Source organism: Ambystoma mexicanum, chromosome 14 (assembly GCF_040938575.1).
Source record: "Ambystoma mexicanum isolate Mex_15411 chromosome 14, UKY_AmexF1_1, whole genome shotgun sequence".
NCBI lineage: Eukaryota > Metazoa > Chordata > Amphibia > Caudata > Ambystomatidae > Ambystoma > Ambystoma mexicanum.
In genome coordinates, this window is record NC_090940.1 from 414,816,110 (window position 1) to 414,836,520 (window position 20,411).

Sequence of the window (20,411 nt, forward strand, 5' to 3'; positions counted from 1 at the left end):
GTTCCTGGACCTTCTGGACTTGTCAGCGTCCCCGCCAATCAAGCTGCCGGTGGACGCGGATCTACTCTCCAGGGAAGGAGGTGCCATCCTCCACCACGACCCGAAATCGCTGAACTTGCAGGCCTGGCTCCTGCAGCGCTAGAGTTTGGAGGATACGACATACCGGCCGACTGCAGAGAGGTTCTTGCAAAGGCCAGGGCGTCCTCGACTCTTAAATGCTACGGACACAAATGGAAGAGGTTCTCTGTCTGGTGCCACGCACAGAAGATTAACCCTCTATGGATTACGGCTCCCCAGGTACTGCCGTACCTGCTGACGCTGGCTAAAGCTGGACTGGCACACGCGTCCATCAAGATTCATCTTGCTGCGATCTCCCGATACACCAGAACCACGGGCCGGACGTCCTTGTGGTCTCATCGTCTGGTGAAAGAGTTCATGAAGGGACTGTTCAGATCGTTCCCGCCGGTGAAGGCGCCGGCCCCGGCATGGGAGCTCAATGCGGTGCTGACCAAGCTCATGGACCTCCGTTCGAGCCTCTGCACTCGGCCCCGTTGAAGTTTCTGTCGTGGAAAACAGCGTTTCTTGTGGCCATCACCTCCGCACGACGGGTGGGAGAGATCCAGGCCCTTTCCTGCAAGGCCCCGTACTTGACTTTTCACGACACGAGGGTAGTGCTCAGGACGCACCCCTCCTTCATGCCCAAGGTACCGTCGGACTTCCATCTCAACGAACCTTTGGTGTTGCCTGTGTTCTTCCCGTCGCCTTCGTCGCCGGCTGAGAGGACTTTGCACTCGCTGGATGTGGCTAGAGCGCTGAAGTTCTACGTGGACCGCACAAAGTGTTTTCGGAAGACGTCACAACTCTTTGTGAACTTTGGACCTGTCAATCAGGGGAAGGCTCTCTCGAAGGCTTCCATTTCCAGATGGCTCTCCGGCTGTATCATGTACTGTCATCGGTTGGCAAACCGACCGCTGCCTGGCCGTCCGAGAGCCCATTCCACCAGAGCGATCGCAGCTACCATGGCGTTCCTTTCTGGTGTGCCCCTGCTGGACATATGCAGGGCTGCTACGTGGAGGTCGACGCACACCTTCACGAAATTCTACTGCGTCGATCGGGATTCCAGGGAGGAGTCCAGGGTCGGCCAAGCAGTGCTGCGCAACCTGTTCGCCTGAGGTGAGCCTGGTGAGGAGGTAAGATTGCTCGATGTTGAGTTTGATGTAATGCTTAATGTTGAGCCTTTGCCACCTCCCGTGGTTGTGCATGTGTGTACTGCTATGTATTCTTTATTCATGAGCATGTGAATCCATGCCAGACCCCATGCTGGAGAAGGAACAAGTTACTTACCTGTAACTGTTGTTCTCCAGCATGGGTCTGGCATGGATTCACATGCGAACCCTCCCGCCTACCCCTCTGCGGCTCTTCACTTGGTCATACTGCCACTTCACGTGCTTCCAAATCTGAAGATGGCTGCCAGAGGCGGTGCTTAGGTAGAGGGCAGTCATTGGCTGTGGTCAGTATGACGCAGAGACCAGTGATTGGTTATTACTACGAAAGACAGATCAGAAACGAAACTGATACTGGTTTTTTCTTTTACCGAGGATTCCCAGCCTGACGACGGGGAATATTCATGAGCATGTGAATCCATGCCAGACCCATGCTGGAGAACAGTAGTTACAGGTAAGTAACTTGTTCCTTCTCCCTCTGGGAAAGGTTGGGGAACCTGCTGGAGCTCCCTGAAACCGTTGCTGAGCTTCGGCCCGGTGAAACCACATGGGAGACAGCCGCCCAAGGCCAGGGACATCAGCCCTGGCCATCGTGGAGCACGCCCCCCTTTCCATTCCAAAATTCCCAGCCGGTTTAGGGTGCCCCACAGCCCCCACCTAAAATGCTGTCTACCATTTTCTATTTTTTTCTTTGTTTACTAAACTTCCCTTGGTGCAGATGGGCACATTAGTGTGCCAATCTGTCCCCAGGGTGGCCAAAACCTACTGCCCCACCCATTGGGGGGGGGGGCCTGTCTGGCGATTTGTGGTGGCCCTCGCCCCTATGCCAAATGGATGGTGGGGCACCTCATGCAGCCCTCCCTGGGGCTCCTACGAAGGGCTGCATGAGGTGCCCCCTCCATTTGGGGTAGGGGGGAGAGGGCCACCACAAAACGTGGGACGGGCCCCCCAGTGGGTGGGGCAGTAGGGTTTGAGCACCCTGGGGGCAGATTGGCACACTGGGCCTCATTACGAGGTTGGAGGTAGCCATGGCGCTATTAGCGCCATGGCTGCCTCCAAACCCCTTCCAACTCCGCCCTGGTGAATGGAGCAATTACCGGTCCATTCCAATGTTGGCGGGACCAGTAATTCCCCATTCCCCAGGGCCATTCCCATTTAAACCCCCATAGGGCTCAATGGGAATGGGGAAGGCGCTAATAATGGTACCGCAAATTGCGGTACCGTTATTAGCTCTAGAGCCCCTTTGCGGGTCCCGTCCTTAACACCTGAAAAAAAACAGGCATTAAGGAAGGACCCGCAAAGGGAAAGTAGAACGTTAAGGGATTACCGGCACCGGTGCCCTTACGGGTGCCGGTAATCCCTTACCGCCCACTTCGTAATGAGGCCCACTGTGCCCATCTGTGCCAAGGGAAGTTTGGTAAACAAAGAAAACAATTTTAAAATGATAGGCTGCATTTTAGGGGGGCTGAGGAGCACCCTAAACCACCGGAAAATTTTGTAATGCAAAGGGGGGAGGGGGGGAGGCCCTCTCCCCCCACACCGAATGGAGGGGGGGAAATCTCATTCAGCCCTCCCTAGGGCAGATATCCCTGGTGGTCTAGTGGGGGGGGGCACTCCCCCAAAATCAAACCACCTATTTATTTTTCTTTGCTCTTTTTTGGGGCCCCATCCCTAGGGGCTGATGGACACCACCCAGGGGGCCCTAACATGCAGGTCCCATCCTTTGGGGGGCCTGCCCACACTTTCCTGGTGGCCCTCTCACCCCCCCCCCCCTCCAATGGATGGGGGAGCACCTCATTTACTCCTCCCTGGTGGCAGAAATCTGCCCCCAGGGAGGGCTACAAGGGGTTCCCCCCTTTCCAATTGGGGTGGGAGAGAGCCACACCCCTTTCATGTATAGGAAAAAAAATACCTCGTGGTTAGTGGCCCCCAACCCACATCTCCTTTTGCTTTTTGATTTATTTATTTTCTTTTTTTGTGCCTCCTTCCCAGGGTCCTCCATACATGTGCCCCCATGCTTTGGGGGATGGGGGAGGAGAGGGCTGCTTACTGTAAGCACCCCCCCCCCCCACGTCACAAATGTATCCCTGGTGGTCCAGTGGCATTGCTGGCTGCGGATCGAGCGCTCTGTGCCCTATCTGCGACCGGCAATGCTTTCACAAAGGTGTCGTTGAAAAGGGGAGAGACATTTCCCTCGATCTCCGGCTTGAAACTCACCTTCTCTTTTCACTGCGGTTGCCGAAATTGGCTGTTGCAGTGAAAATACTTTCAGTTTCATGTCGGCATGCATTACTGAAGGTAATCCAACCCCCGGGCAGTGAGGAGGGACCTCCCCCTCACATAGCCCGGGGGTTGGATTACAGTTTTGTGTGAATCCTGCTTTGCAAGGATCACACAAAACAAAGTGCCTAAAAGGACAAGCTATCTCGTCCTTGGCAATCTGGAGGGAATGCCAAGGATGAGATACCTCATCCTTGGCATTTAAGAGATTAACAGGAATATAACACATTCCATTTTGCCATTGGGTGAGGTAATCTGAACTCTTAAAAACATTCTCTTACTGAGACTCATTTAAAATTCCATTAATTTCTTTATGCAGAGTAGGTGGAGGCATTGCCTAGAAAGGTTTTTTTGATAGATTTCTGCCTCTTACTCGCGAAATGCAAATAGTGGTCGATGCTAAGGACATGCACAGAAATGCATATATAATTTGTTACCTTTTGCCATACATTTGGAGTAGGGCCATACATTTGGAGTAGGTTTACTGGCAAAAGAACTTAGCAGGCCTCATAACATTTATTGAAGCGTTAGAACATAAATGAAAAATTCCAAGATCTCACCACAATATATATATTTCTGAGGTTTGTCGAATCTGCTTAGATCACATTCTATGTATAGGCCGACATCTAGTGGAAGCTGCTGAGTATTAGTTGTTGTTTTCGAAACTCGAAAAGGGATGTCGACGGGGCGTGCTAGTAATACTATCCCAAGTGTGACGTCCACTGTACCAATGGTCCTTCACGTGTCGAGGTCCCTCCGATTGTTTTTTTCCGCCATAATTGTTGGAAGCTAAACACAGAGTTCCTTTTCCGGCTAGCGCCATTTATTAACAAAGAAATTAGAGCTAGTTACTCTTGCTGTGCTTTTTATTGCAGTTCGTCAATGACATGTTCGACAACGGTTTCAAGGACAAACTTCGTTGGATGCAGAACTTGCCTCGACGACACTCCACACGGCCTACAGTAGGGAGAATGGGTGGTGGACATATCTTGGGTAATTAAGAGAATGCAAATTTCCCCTTTCCACCGTTATAATCGCCAAGCTGCCTTTCCAATTAGACAGTGAAAATACACCTTTTAAATTTTGTCCCAATTGTAATAAAAGATTTCCCTGGGTGTGCATCCTCTGTCTTCCGAGGGATCACAGCAAGGGTCACTATAAAGCGTACAAACTTTTTATACCCAAAAAAACGAAATGCTGGGCCCGCCATGCAGGCCGAGGCCGCCATAGACATGGAGAGTGCTTCTAGCAACGGCAGCATCGCCATCTTTTCGGATAACGAAGGCAAAAGGGAACTTTCGGATTTCCACATGCATGCCCCCGACCCCACCAGACCGGCCTGCGGTGCTATTATGGGGACGACACCCGGCGGCATCAGTACAGACAAATCATCCCACGCAAAGCACACAACCCAAGGCCATCAGTCGATGACAACACGGTCTACACGACCACACACGGCATAGAGGGGAAGGTCCACTAGTTCCCGGTCCTCTGGACATTCGCGATCACGTTCTCCTCACGATAGGCCCCCAAAGTTGAGGGATAAATCTGACTCAGTCGCCGTGTCCAATACTGCCGACGAAGACAGACCTTCGAGGGACGCGGCTCTGGCCCGCACATCCGCCAAAAAAAGGGCAATCTTTACTAACTAAACCCTGCTTAAAGGGTGTACTTCAAAACACCACACTTCGAAGAGCCATAAATCCCATAGGGAGAGAGTGTTTTCCAGGGGGAGGTTACTATGTCTGCAACTATGAAACATAAGAGGCAGCCTACACCTGAACTACCTCCCACTGCTGTAGTTATCCCGAGTTCCTCACAGTGGTCTGCTGAGGATATAGGCAGAGTGATGAGACGCATGTCCTTTATGACAGATTTCTTTGATTACCACCCTCAAGCTACAGAGAATTTTCAAAACACGCCATCAACTAGTGGGGCGACATCATCGCAACTCCCAGCAAAAAGGGCATGGCAAGACACCCCTCAGCAGGAACCAGACCAATTTGATCTCTATGACCTCAATATAGATTGAGAGGAACAAGAGACCTTGGGGGACGTAGATCATTATTATGATGAAGATGATGTTTAAGTCTTTCTGGACGATGTTTGGGAAGAGGGCCTGGCCCTCATGAAGAACCCTTGTACTGCTCCAGCCAAATGGGATAGGCTGGAGAAGAATTATAGGGTGCCAGACTCCGCACCCAAGTGCCTGAGTTCGCAGCCATCGCCGGATTCAGTGGTATCGGCGGCCGCAAGGAAACAGTCGGCCAACCCGTCCTCATCATCTTTGGTCCCTCCGGACAGCGAGGGGAAAAGGATGGGACGCCATGGCAAAGAAGGTGATTTACACCAGCGTCCACTATCAAGGTGGCCAACGCATGGCGATCCTAGCCCAGTACGACAGGGAGTTGTGGTTCAAGCTGGGGCCTATTCTGGAGTTCCTCCCCGATGATAAGAAGATGAAGTCAATCACTCTCTTCCAGGAAGGGGAAGTGGCGTCTGATCACGTCATCCCCATGGCATTGGATGTCGCAGACACAGGGCTCTGGCAAATGGGGAACAGTGTCTGCCTTTGTCACAAGGTTGGATGAAAACTACAAATTTCCGTCAGGAAGTCCAAGCGAAGGTGCTGGACATGCCCTTCAACAGAGAATCTATTTGGGAAGGTCGTCAACGAGTCCCTCCAGGCCATCAAAATGGATACAGGGACGGCCCGTTCCCTAGGCACTCTCCAGCAACACTGCTCTTCTTTTTGCTCCTCCAGGGGAATGTCCAGCAGGTCTTCAAAAGGTTTCTCAACATCGTACCGTCAGCCTTCCAGATCCACAACTCAGGAAGCCTACAGAGGCCGTTCCCAGGCCTATGGTAGCAGGGGACAGCGTCGGCCACAGACAGATGAAGTTCTACGTGACATGCACAAAGAGTTTTCGGAAGACTTCACAACTATTAGTAAACTTTGGTCCTGTGAACTGTGGGAAGGCCTTGTCCAAGGCTTCCATTTCAAGGTGGCTCTTCGGCTGCATCATCCACTGTCATTGGTTGCCGAACCGACTGCTGCCCAGCCATCCGATAGCCCACTCCACTAGAGCGATTGCTGCAACAATGACGTTCCTGTCTGGAGTGCTCCTGCTGGACATCTGCAGGGCTGCTCATGAAGTTCTACTGTACCAACAGGGATTCCAGGGAGGAGTCCAGAGTCAGCCAAGCAGTGCTACGCAACCTGTTTGCTTGAGGTGAGTGTGTTCCAGAGTTCAGAGGTAAATGCTTCTGTTGAGCCTTGCCACCTCTTGTGGTTGTGTAATATTGTACTGCTTTGTATTCTTTATTCATGAGCATGTTAATCCATGCCAGACCCCATGCTGGAGAAGGTTTAAGTTACTTACCTGTAACTATTGTTCTCCAGCATGGGTCTGGCATGGATTCACATGCGAACCCGCCCCCGCCCCTCGTCCCTTCTGCTGCTCTTCTTGGTCATACTGCCAATTTACGTGCTTACCAAATCTTAAAATGGCTGCCAGAGGAGGGGCTTAGGGTGAGGACTGTCATTGGATGGGGGCAGTATAACCCAGAGGACTGTGATTGGTTTAGAGGAGAAATAGTTTTTAAGTGAACGTGAAACTGCTTTGTCTTTTACAGAGGATTCCCAGCCTGACTCTGAATATTCATGAGCATGTGAATCCATGGGAGACCCATGCTGGAGAACAATAGTTACAGATAAGTAACTTGAACCTTCTGCCTCCCTTGATAGTGGGTATTGTTTCACTCTGGGTAGAACTGCTCCTTTTTTTGTGTTATTTTCACTGGGGGTCACTTCTTTTAGTAGCCCTACATTGTGTGGGTTAATTGTCCATAACTCTGCCGGCACATGTTGTAAGTCGCCCTGGATGAAAGGGTGCGGGCGGTGTGACAAAGGCCATTAGGGGACTCTGCCTTCTATTATACTGCAGCATGATATCGCAGGGGATGCAAATCTCAAGTATTACCTCCCCATCATGGTCTTCTAAAAGTTCTGCATCTGTCAATTGTTTGAGAGGTACGGTGGGGTCAATGCACAATACAGTGCACCCCTGGTTGTCTGTGCCAGGGACAATTATTTTTGTTGAGACCAGCAACCCTTGCAGATCTTGGGACAGTGTGGTGCCTGCCACTAACTCGGGGGACACTACAGGGTGGAAAATTAAATCAGTTGGCACTCTCCAGCAGGCCTTGGTAATTTGCGGCACTACTTGTACAAGCACCGTTATGCCATAGATATACATGTATGGGTCAACGGGAATGCCTCGAACCACTATGTCACGTGCCATGGTGTATATTACAAGCATCGCTCTTATGGAGCACTTGCTTGGCATTTGCATAGACAGTGCCGTTGTCCGTGATTGAGATAGTCATGTTCAACTTGCTGAGCAGATCCCTGCCGAGCAAGTTGACAGAAGAGATCTCAGAATACAGTAGGGTGGCACAAACTAACTTTCCTTCCACCTTTACATCTAAATCTTTTATCTATGGAACCATTAAAACAGCCCGAGAGAATCCCTGCGTGTCTAGAGTTTGGCCACCTTTACATATGCACGATTTTTCTCTGCTCCTGAATCTACCATAAAGATGAAATGTTTGTTTCCCATCTCTGCCCCCACCAAGGGTTCCTCTTCTGGTTTTAGGGTCGACATCACTGGACACGCAAGCGCTTTGTATGCTGTCCTGGTCAGCATAGGTGTCTGTTCCTAGAAACGAGAAAGGCTTTTCCCCCCACCACTGTACCGCCTTGAAACAGGGCCACTGTAACATTGGGCATGCCACCAAAGGCATTCGCACTCCCCACCTTTTGCATGTTGGGGTGAGGCTGGTTATGCTGCATTGCCTGCTGGGGGTGTCTCGGTGGAGGAGGGCCTGGGATCTGTGGGGGTAACTGAGTGTAAGCTTGGTGAATCTCATATGGTGTTGAGGTCATTCTGAGGGGCGGTCCTTGAGGGGCCCCTTGGGGTGGTGTTTCGCTCACCTGGTCTCTGCCGGGACGTTGGGGCATGGTTGCAGCCCTCCCTGGAAGTGGATCACCCCTATCAGGCTTCCCCTGCAGATATGCTGTGGGCTGCGACAATAGGTGGCACCGCTCCTGCGTGGATATGGGAGAGCGTGAGAATTCTGCTATGTGACTGTTGTCTCTATCAAACCCTTCTTCCCAAAGTGTGGCGAGCATGTGCCGACCCATATAGGCTCACCTGTTGATTAATGATGAGCTTTCCGTCCTGCTTCTCACTGCAGGGGCGCTTCTTGATGGGACTGAGTTCCTTCACTGGCCCATTGTACATGGCAGCCCAGATCAGCTCTGGCTAAGCCACTCCTTATAGTAAGTGTCTTTCAGTTCTATTGTCTCTTCTCGCAGTTGAAATGTTTGTATTGTTAATGTCTTTCTTCTGATTTCTTCCTGTAGGTGGAATTGCGGCCCAGCTGCGGCCTTGGAGCACGAGGCAAAGCCGGATGGAAGAGGAGCGGTTCTGGGATGGTCCGACAACAGGTAAGTAGTGGTTTAAGGTTAAGCACAAGGTTCGATGGTGGCGCGACCTTAAACTGAATGTCTTTAATGCCTAACCTTGTCTCTCGTATCTCTTGCAGGTGCCGTCTTCGTGAATGAGGAGCGTGTCATGCTGCGGTGTCAAGGTCAAGATTTCGGTTTTCCCGGGAGGCACAGATGGAATGCTGGATGCCAGGTTAGACGAAAGGCGCAAGCAGAAGAGAACAGATCGGTAAGTATGAAGCTGGAGTCCAAGAGGTGAGTCTGCAGTCAGGCGACGATGAGCGTTACGCACAAAGGGTGGGTGGGCTTATGTAGTCGCATTCCCAGCCACGCCCACTAGCTCTGGCTTACCGGCCACACCCTGCCACTCCTAGATGATGCTGCACGTTCAACCCAGCTCCCCAGCAGCCGCGCCTAAAACGAATGCACGTGAAAGTTCCTGTGTCCATGAATAAAGCACTCTTGCCCAAAATAAACGTCTGATTATATTTGTTCATGAGCCTGGCACCATAGGTGCCAGGACTGAGTCCAGCTGTGCACCCTGTGCTTGATTGTCCCAAAGGGGAGAACAAGAGCTGTGTTACACCTTTAGCTCATCCCCTGATGGTGCGGGGTCTGTGTTCTAGGGCCAGTGGCCATGACAGGTGGTGGGCCATAATTCTGCTGGCCATAGCTATATCCCATACCTTGTCTACTCCTGCACTCCGTCAAAGAGCCCCCACTTCCCACAGGTCCAACATTGCCCCATTCCTCAACCTCTGGGTCCCATTCCCCCAAATCACTCTCCCCTATATCCTCTGAAATCACCTCGTAGTTGCTGTTGTCCTCCTTGCCACTGTGGCCCAGAGAATTGCGGGTTACCGGCCCACTGTCCTTCCCCTCCTTCAGCCCACACAGCGGCTATTCTGGCATTTGTAAAGCTAGGAGTATATCCTCCCTCCTCTATCTGGGTTGGCGTCGGTCCTGATGCCACCACAGCCACTTTGGCTAATTTATTTTAAATCAGTTATGCTTCCTCTGCCTGTCAACTCTGAAGCGTTTCTTTCTCGCGCTCATTTAGTCTCCTATAATGCTCTGAATTTCAGGCCACCCCTTTGCCTCGAGCCGCCTTTTTGCGCTTTTTTTGGGCAGGCCTTGTTTTACTATAAAATAGAAAAATGGTATTGACTGGTCCCAGGCTTTAGCCATTTCTGCCATCTCTTGGACCTAAAGAATTAATTGTGCAGCGCCCTCAACGTTGCCCATTGTACATTGCATGATGGACTGCAAATCTGGCATGTCTAGGAACGAACGCTGCAGCGCATCTCAAACATTTACTCTGATCTTGTTAATTGACTCTGCATCATGCGCGTCATTACTCGGGGCTACTCCCGGCTATGCTGCGTTCACCCAAACATCGGCAGCCTGATCTCCCCCCCCCACCCCCCGACTGCAGCCACCAGTAAGCTCTTCATGTCTCCTATTGCTAGCGATACCCCCTACTGTGTGCTTTTCAAAAGTATATACCCATTTCCCTGTGCCCGCCGTGAGGGGCGGGTGCTCCTTAATTAGGTTATTCTTGTCCATCTGTGCCCATGATTGCGGCCTCCCTGCGCCCTTGTGTTTTAGGGGATTTGCATTTTCAGCTTGGTCCTTCAGCCCTTCATTGCACTTCCCTTTTTCCTGACTACTGCCATCCGGCCAAACCTCTCCCTCAATCTACCATCCTATAAGCTTTCCACCCTGGGGGTGTGTTGAGGCGCTTGCTCTGCCTCCATCCTCGCCGTCCTCAACCTCTCCTCAAACTCGCTCCACTCATCTTCGTTTCCCCTTTGGGACCCAATATTCTCATATCCCATAGGCTGCTAAAGGATATATTCCCTTGTTCCCCGCCTTCCATCTTCACTTGGGCCTGCGCCTTTACTATTGTTGCGCACCCCTCCTTCCCCCTTTCGCTCCTCTGTATCCTCGAACATTTTCCAGAGGTTCAATATTTCCCTTCTGTTCTGTCATTGTTTCCCTTTGTACTTCGCTGTCAAAAAGATGGGCAAAAGAGCCCTGCTCTGGCAGGACCGGGGCATCCCCCCCTCCTCTAGTCTTGATCGCTCACTGGTTGTGATACTTCTTAATCTTATCGCAGTACAGCGGCAGAGCCTTGCACATGTGCTCTATGGGCGTTTCTTCCCCCCCCCCCCCACCATGGTTGCATCTCCTGGGTGCCTGCTAATAGAACTACGCCTGTGCTGATGCGCCACAGGTATGCAGATGTTGGCAAAAACACAGTTCAATCCCCCTCGACACCCCTCTTTGCACAAAAATACTTATTTTTTCTTCCGCCGCCCCCCAGTTCCCGTTTCGGACTCCTTGCTCACATAAACCACATTCTCCTCACACACACACAAACCACACGACGCCCCTCCTGGGCCTCCTCCCTACACAATAAAAATACACGCATAACACAAACTAAAATAACAGGCAAAAATAACAATCGCTTCTATGCCCTAGCTCTCTAATTATACAGAGCTCCTATGTATTTCCTCTTTTCTTCTTAGTTAAACAATGGTTGTGGTGCCACCTTCCCCCCTCACTCGGGAAGGCTCCCTACCTTCTCCGTTTCTTCTCCTTAAAAAATGTACAAAACCAAAAAACAGAACAACCCACAGGCATGCCACACACCCACCTTCAATCTCTGTGTAGTCGCAAACTCCCCATACATCTGCGCCCTACTTGTTATCCCTTGCAAGTCTATACTCAGGTGTGCACGTACACCCAACTCCTCCTTTCGCACGGTTCCAACACAGGCCTGCACCTCTCCTTAGGGCTGCACCGTACTCCAAAGAGCATGCTGGATTCTGCAAAGACGGCTCCTGCACGGCCACTGGGAAGTATGCGTTTTTGGGGCTGGTTGCTGTAGGTGGGTGCGGCCCTTCCGGAAAGGTTGCCTGGATACCTCTACAGATACCGGGCGCTGGGATCACGTCACGGTCACCAAATGAAGGCACGCCTCTGCATGCTCACAACAGAAAAAATACAACTCACTAAGGAAAAAAGGCCAAGTGATGAGATTTCTTGCAAGGATAACCAGTTTTAATCACACAAAAAGGGGTGAAGCAAAGAACTCTGCTGTTCGAGAATGTTCTGCCAGAATCTGCATGAGCAAAACATTATAAGGGTACTCAGCGTCATCAGTGACATCATTACATATAGTGGAAACCCACGCGACTGGTTGGTGAGACGGGCCAATTTCTCCAGCGCTCCTGGGTTTGACTTCGGCCATGTAATACCACACCCTCTTCCCCGGATACTTTCTTCTGTCTTTTTTGGCTTCTTTTATCAATCAGGCACTTGGTCCTCTGGCGCCACACTCCTCCCCGGCGCATGTCAACTTCAGCAGGCTTCAGCAGGTGTCCAGCCTCCGAGGGGCTCTTCCCTACATCAGATCCCAACGCTCTGTCTCTGCTGCTTTGGCCCCGACCATGGATGGGAGGGTTGCACGGCATGCAACGCACTTGCTTCGTGTGCTTTGAAGTACAGACTAGCTAGATGGAGGGAGCTCTTCGAGAAGTCGCCTCCAGTGGACTTGAAGGACTTCGTCAGACATAAGTCAAGACCCAAGGGATGGCTGCTCTTTTCCAGCACCCCGCAAGGGCGACTCCTTCCCAAGGAAACAACGCCCAGACGGGAGGAACTTCTCAGGTTGTCGCACCAGCACGGGTACCGAGGCTAATTCAGCTACTGGCCGCCAACCCGAGGGGTCTGTAGATCCTTCCAGAGACAGTGCTGGGAGACCGCAAGGTTATTTAACGGGTTGTACACCTGAGGAGCTAAGCCCTTGTACCGGCAACTCTGCCGAGGGCGACACTCCTACCAGGCCTCGGCCTGAGGTGCAGGGTAGGTCTCATGCTCCATCACAAAGCGTCCTGGAGGAGGCCGGCCCAGTGAGTCAAGCACCATGACTTCGGAACGTGTTATGCAGCGCGCCAAGATGGCTGCCACGCCCCCTCAGTGGCAGTCATGATCGACATTCTCCCATATCTATGGAGAAAAGAAGACCGGGTGTAGGACTAAAAATGTTGGCGACCATAGTGACTACTGTACTTTTGCTCCATATTCTCCTCTCATCCGTACAACCACCTGTACTCACTAATAAGACATTAGTTCGTCAGTTCTGGTTGCATGGGGGGAAAAAGGAACTGGAAATTGTTGCTAGGAGGTTGGACAAGAGTATGTGTGGAAACCTCACCCTATACCGGTCTGCTGGCTCCATGCTTAAATTGAAATTTGAAGGACTCAGTTGTGCAAGAAGCTTCAGCCCGTCCCCCTGGGACAAACACCCCATATTATGCAGGAAATGTGATTATGAACTAGGCGCACAATAGTTACAATACTGAGAATGTTTTTCTTGTACTGTGCCCTCCAAACTATATCTTTTAGTCACTACAGGCAATAAAAAAATGTCTAAGTCATGTACATGGGTTTCATGAGCCAGGCTCCCAGGGAAATGCCCTGTTTGTAAAGTGTTCTTAATGCAATTGTACCGCTGTCTCTGAAACCTGAGACCACTGTCAAACTAAAGCGCCTAGGGCAGTGAGGATTCTAATACCCTCAGCATGGCAGAGACGATGGTAAACAGACCAGCCATGTCATAAAGATTTCCTGAAGACGGAGGGTGACAGCCTAGTCCATCCAAACCTTCCATCATTACACTTCGTGGTCTTGCAGTACGGACACTTGAACCTGCCTTAAGATTACATCACAGTTCTGAAAGGGCCTAAGCAGTCACCTACAAGGTCATTTTATGCATTCACATGGAAGAGATGTTGCATCTGGTTTGTAGAAAACCAGTGTACCTTGAAGACACCATATTTACTTTATTTGGCTTGTTGTGGTTGACAGTATACTTCTATTAGGATATATCATTCTGCAATCACAGCTGTGGAAAGGGTCTTCTCAGAATTCTTTGTATATGTGGTTGGTGATAAAGGAATATTTTACAGGGACTTAAAGTATTCTTTGGTCAGAAGGCTGCCTCCGGCTTTTGAGCTCAGTGTAGTTGTTGGCAAATTTGTATGTTCACCATTGAAGCCTTTGCAGAGGGAAGATATAAAACATGTTTCTTGCAATGCATCTTTCCTAGTAACTATCACTTCATCCATAATGATGACTGAAATGTGTTGTGTTCTCACGTCATTTGTAGTATTTTTATGGGATAAGTTAGTATATAGTACTCCGTCTTTTCTGCTTAAGCTGATCTCCTATTGATCGGACGATATTTCTCAATTTTCTTTCCTAGCAATTTTATGTTTGGTGAACCTACTTTGCATGTAAGGTGAGCATTGCAATTCTCTGTGGACCGGTTGAGCCACATTAGAAGTAAAAAGAAACTTTTCATTGATTGTGGCCCTAGCAACACGATTGAGGACTCTCATCCCTCATACAGTTGACGTAGCCCCCAGCCCACTGGGTGTATCTTTGCTGGCGTGTGATACCTGTTATTACTGCTCCCCATATATATGCCATCCCAGTAACCTATAGTACTATTGTGACACTATTCCTTACTGATGCCTGTTACAGCTGATGTAGCCCAAGCCCCACTGTGTGCGGCTTTGCCGGCGTGACTCCTGTTCTCTTTTCGCCAGATATATGCTTGTTGTGATCCGCGGACTATAAAACGCGTCCACCATGCATTATAAGGACCCAGTAATGGGCAAATTCGGGAATCTTCCTGTCCGCAGACCCATGTCTTTTGTTTGTACCACATTGGTACTGTCGTGCTAACGCACAACTCTCAGCTTTACCTTGTAACTGTTTTGCAACCATATAATTTACAACCCGTCAGTAACTGTAACTAGTGCCTAGCTGCCTCAGGGCTTTGTGAATTGCTATAAATGTTAAATAAACACTGGACTTGCGACTCTGAATTTGTCCATTTTGCACAATGGATTGCTCCATACATTATCCATTGCTATTAAAATGCATGTAGACCTTTTCCTGGGAAACGCAGATGTAATTCCATGAAGGGTAAAGCAAAATTATGGATCTGTGTGATTTGTCTGCGGGTAAATTACCCTTGACGGAAATGTTTTCATGGGAAATGTACGCAATACAAAATGTTTGTACATTTCCCATGCAACCATTTCCATTAAAAATCAACACCAAAATCATACTAACATACACCCCAGCCACAACACACCCACACACTTAACATACTCCCACCCACATCCCACTTAACCTGTCATTGCGACGCGCTGTTTCACTGCAGCGCCGGTTCCCTTTCACTTCCGTGACCGTAGGGTCCTTTCTTTTATTTATTTTTTCATTTGATTTTTTAGGGCAGCTGCAGGGTTTTCCCCCTCAACCCCTTCTCACTTTACTGTGTAGCATAGTGAGTGGGGTGTTTTTTTTTCTTTTCTTTTCAGATCAGCTGCTGGGGTGTCCCCCGCAACTCCCGCTCACTATACTGTACCTCACCAACAGACCTAAACACAGACCACAAAAAGTTCGAAATTTTGGAAGTTAGAACTTTTCGTGGTGTGTGTTTTAGGTTTGTTGGTGAGGTCGGTCATTTTGGGTTAGGTAATTTCGTACAATTCCAAAATTACAGCTCTTTGAGAAAAAGTTCTCATCACAAAAAGTTCCCATCACAAAAAGTTGCAAAACAGCCACTTGAGTTCCAGACATACCTTCACAAGCAATTGCTGTGCAGATCTGTGTGTAAATAGCCAAGTGAGATAAGCTTACCTATGTAATTTGTTCAGTCAACTAGAAGTGCTTCAAGCATATCCAACAATTAGATTGCACAGGTGTGTGTGTGTGTGGCTGGCTGGCTGGCTGCCTTGCAAGTTAGCACCTCACACATTGAGCTAGCTGTCCTGTTGTACGTCCCAGCAGTGTTTGAGCCTTCATCCTTCCAAGGTCAATGAAATAAGTACCTTTAAATGGATCAGTAACATCTATTACCGCAGGGTTGGGAAGCGGGATTAGTCGGTCTTGACACGCTAGTTAAAAATAGTACAGTACAGCGATATACCATACTTGCCAATCCAATGGCGTTTCGGATTGGTTACAGATTCCAAGGCTTATGAATTATAATGAACCTATGGTGGGGAAAGTTAAATTAAAGTAATCTCAGTTCTCAATCAAGGGTACCTTTCTTTCATTCACAAACTAAATACATTGAAGGCTATCTGATCCAGCAATGCATTGTGGCACTACCTAAACTTGACGTTTGTGAAGGCACAGTGAATATTTCAAGCAGGTCAAAAAGGGTTGTAATGCTTAATCTGTCCTCCAGTTTAAAGAGCGTTTTGACATCTTGCACAGATATTCTAGTGTGTATAAATATAAAAGACATCCATGGCAGAGAACTAGAATTGTAAGCAAGTTATTTTAACTTCAAGGATTTTTATTTCTCTTCAAACAGAAAATGACGTGTTTGGCAGAAGACTTGGAGACCATGATATGCAAGAAGCAGGAGGATCAAGTAAGTTTATTGAGTTTGTGCTAAACCTTTTAGTTAGTTATGTACATTTGTGGTTTACGAATGGTATTATTTTGACTTTAGTTAAAATCTGATGTTAGCATAACATGTCTATGACAGTGCTCCGTATATTGGCCTTAAATCTAATTCATTCTCTGCATATCCTTAATCCGGCATTCTGGAAGGTACAGGATTTTCTTACAAGACCATTTGATATTTAACTGTTTTTTTTTGCCTAATTATAATTCACCCTTTATGAAGTGCTTGCTATTGCAGTTTTCCGGTTTTATTTTGTATAAGAGGTCTTACCTTACTCTGTCTTGAACAGCTTTATTATCGGCTATAGCCATTGAAGCGAAACGCACAAAAACAAATCACAAGAACACATAAAATGTGTAAAAATAGATATTTTGGCTTATTCAAATAAAAATAAAAATGGGCATGATCCAACCATCGGTTGATATGACACACATGGATAGTATCAAAACAATTAACATTCTCCAGCATGGGGTCTGGCAGGGATTCACATGCTCATGAATATTCCCCATCGTCAGGCTGGGAATCCTCAGTAAAAGAAAACCATTTCATTTCCACTTAAAAACTTTATTTCTCCTCTGTCCTCTAAGTCATACTGCCCCATCCAATGACAGTCCTCTCCCTAAACCCCTCCTCTGGCAGCCCTCTTCAGATTTGGTAAGTATGTAAAGTGGCAGTATGGCCAACAAGAGCCGCAGAGGAGTCTGAGGGAGGGTTTGCATGTGAATCCATGCCAGACCCATGCTGGAGAACAATAGTTACAGGTAAGTAACTTAAACCTTCCACAGTATGGGGTCTGGCATGGATTCACATGCTCATGAATAACAAATACATAGCAGTACAACATTACACAACCACGGGAGGTGGCAAGGCTCAAAAGAAGCAATTAACTCTTACCTCTGGAACAGACTCACCTCAAGTGAACAGGTTGCATAGCACTGCTTGGCCGACTCTAGACTCCTCCCTGGAATCCCTGTCGACGCAGTAGAACTTGATGGTGTGCGTGGACCTCCATGTAGCAGCCCTGCACACCAGACAGGAACGACGTAGTTGCAGTGATCGCTCTGGTGGAGTGGGCTCTTGGACAGCCGGGCAGCGGTGGGTTTGCCAACCCATGACAGTGCATGATGCAGCGGGAGAGCCACCTTGAAATGGAAGCCTTGGACAAGGCCTTCCCATTGTTCACAGGACCGAAGTTCACTAACGGTGGTGAAGCCTTCCGAAAACTATTTGTGCGCGTCACGTAAAACTTCAGGGCCCGAGCAACGTCCAGCGAGTGCAAGGGCCTTTCAGCTGGCGTCAAATGTTTTGGGGAAAAAACAGGTAACACCAAAGGCGTGTTGAGGTGGAATTCTGACTGAACCTTCGGCATGAAAAAGGGGTGCGTACGCAGCACGACCCTTCATTGGTGGAAAGTCGAGTATGGTTGCTTACAGGATAGGGCCTGGATCTCACCTACCCTTCTGACAGAGGTGATGGCCACAAGGGAAGTCGTTTTCCATTAGAGGAACTTGAGGGGCCCCCATGAGCCTCGTCAGAACCACATTAAGCTCCCAAGCTGGGAAAGATCCAAAAAGTCCTTGACGAGTTGGTGGCACCAAAGCGACTATCTTCCTGGAGACCTGTTGTAGCGAGAAATAGCCGCAAGATGCACCTTGATACAGGCTTGCACCAGTCTGGCATTGGCCAAGGATACGAAGTATGGAAGGATCTGTGGGGCTGTGACCCTGAGAGGGGTAATCTTCTGAGACAAGCACCACATAGTGAAGCGCTTCCACTTGTGACCGTAGTACTTCAAAGTCGATCGACACCCTGGCCTTGGCGAATATCTCCCTGTAGTCTGCAGGCTACTCCTATCATCCAAACTGTAGGGCTGCAGGAGCCAAGCCCTCAGGTTTAGCGATCCTGGGTCGTGATGCAGGGTTGCGCCTCCTTCTCTGGTGAGAAGATCCAGAACCACTGGTAGCTTGACCGGAGGCAACGCTGACAGGCTGAGAAGGTCCGGATACCAAATCTGTCTCAGCCACACCAGGGCGATTAGTATCATCTTGCATGGACACTGTGAATGTGGTGGTGACTCTTAGCAGGAGAGGGAACGGAGGAATGCGTACAGAAACAGCCCTTCCCATGGGAAGGAGAACGCGTCACCCAGGCTCCTCAGATGGTGGAATCTGCTGGAAAACCTCTGGCACTTGGTGTTCGCCACCGCCGCAAACCGATCTATCTGGGGCCTGCCATTTTCAAGGGTGTTTATTAAGATTCTTTATAGATGGATTATCAGTATCTCTTGTGATGACGATATCTGGGTGTAGCGGGGCTTGTGATATTTGGCACTAGTGCCAGCTCTTGCTCTCTTTCTCTTTCTCTCTCTTTCTGACTTTCTTTCTCCCCCATACACTCCAGACTTGTCCTCGCCTCCCTAACCCAGACATCCCTATAGGGGATGTTGATAACACTGGGATCGGTAACCCCATGTCTTTCACTTCCTGGGCTTTTTGTGTTTCCCTAAATTGTTGCTACCGGACTTCCTATGTATCTTCTAACTTTCCCTCTCATATGCCTGCTTAGTATTCTCAGGGAGTAATGAATGTTTGCCTTCTTTTGGCCAGCAACACGCTCACTCCTTTCACACCCTCTCGTACCCGATCTGGTCTTGTAAGCGGTTCTCCTCCCTCCATGTCACTGTCCCTCCAATCTCTCACTCTGCCATTCCACCACCACCCTTTGATCTTATTTAGTTTCCTACTCCTGTTCTTACTAACGCTCACACCTCCAACTACCCCTCTTCCTCTGTCTTCACTTCACTCCTTATTGCTACTCCTATTCTCCTGCTCACTGTCGCTCTTCCCACTTCCCCTCTACTACTGTTCCTATTCCGCTACTACCACTATCCCTTTACTATCTTTACTTCTTCAAGACACTCTGGGATATGTTGCCCTGCTCACCCCTTCGCTAGCCCCTATTCAGACCCTCAGGGACACTCGGGGATATGGTGCCCGGCTCACCCCTCTACTGCCAAATACCACTGTACCACTTATTGTCCTTCACTTGTTACTCCCGCGGCCTACTATCTTTTATTCTCAACTACTACTACTTCTATCACTATTACTACTCCCCTCCTCTTACTCCTACTCCACCTCCTGTTACTCGCACTCTCCTGTCTCTTACACAAACACTCAACAGACCCCCTTCTTATAATAGCCTCAGCGTGCCTTTCACGCTCGCATCCTCTGGTATCTCAGACGTCCTCACCACCTCCTGTCCTCACCCAACTAACCCATGATACCCATAATTGCTCACTCATAACACACCACCTTAAATACACCCCACCCCCCACCCACCAAGGATGGACTCTCGCCCTGTCCAATCATTTACCTGGCTGCAAGGGGCGTGACAGGGGAAGGCCATGGGAGTGCTTAAAAGGGCTGGCCCCTCCCCTCTTCCAACATGGACCCTCTTGGGGTCCAGGGACATGGTATTGCTCAAGGTCTGCAGGGGCCTTTTAGCATAATTACATCTCTGGTAGTGTAGTGGGTGCAGGCCTTCGACTAGGCTTTTGATTAAAAAAATATATATATTTCCCTGGTGGTTTAGGGGAGGCTTGTCCCGGGGCAGGCTCTAGCAGACACTGTCAGGTGGAGCCATGCTTCTTTGACGGCCGGTGTTGTGGGTGCTCCAGCACCCCTTGGTTGTCTGCAACCCTTCTCTGCCTCCTCCGGTGTGAAGCAGCCGGTTGTGTGCTGCTTCTGGTACCCCTTGGTTTTTTTGAATGGACGGCTGTTCCACGTGGTGTTCCGTCTCTCAGCTGCTGACATCTTATCCTGCTGCAGTGCCATCTGTACAGGTAAGGAGGGCTGAGTTGGGGGCCTGCCTGGATTCAGGCACCTGTGTTGGGCTCCCT

General features: G+C 49.4%; 1 protein-coding gene across 1 annotated transcript in view; it reads left to right on the forward strand.

The window, feature by feature from the left end:
* The window catches only part of SPINT1 (serine peptidase inhibitor, Kunitz type 1), a 716,287-nt gene that overhangs the window by 582,697 nt on the left and 113,179 nt on the right, over positions 1–20,411 (forward strand). The window contains exon 9 of the mRNA XM_069637577.1: positions 16,418–16,477. Within this exon, the coding sequence (XP_069493678.1) occupies positions 16,418–16,477 (60 nt within the window). The remainder of the gene's footprint in view (positions 1–16,417; positions 16,478–20,411) is intronic.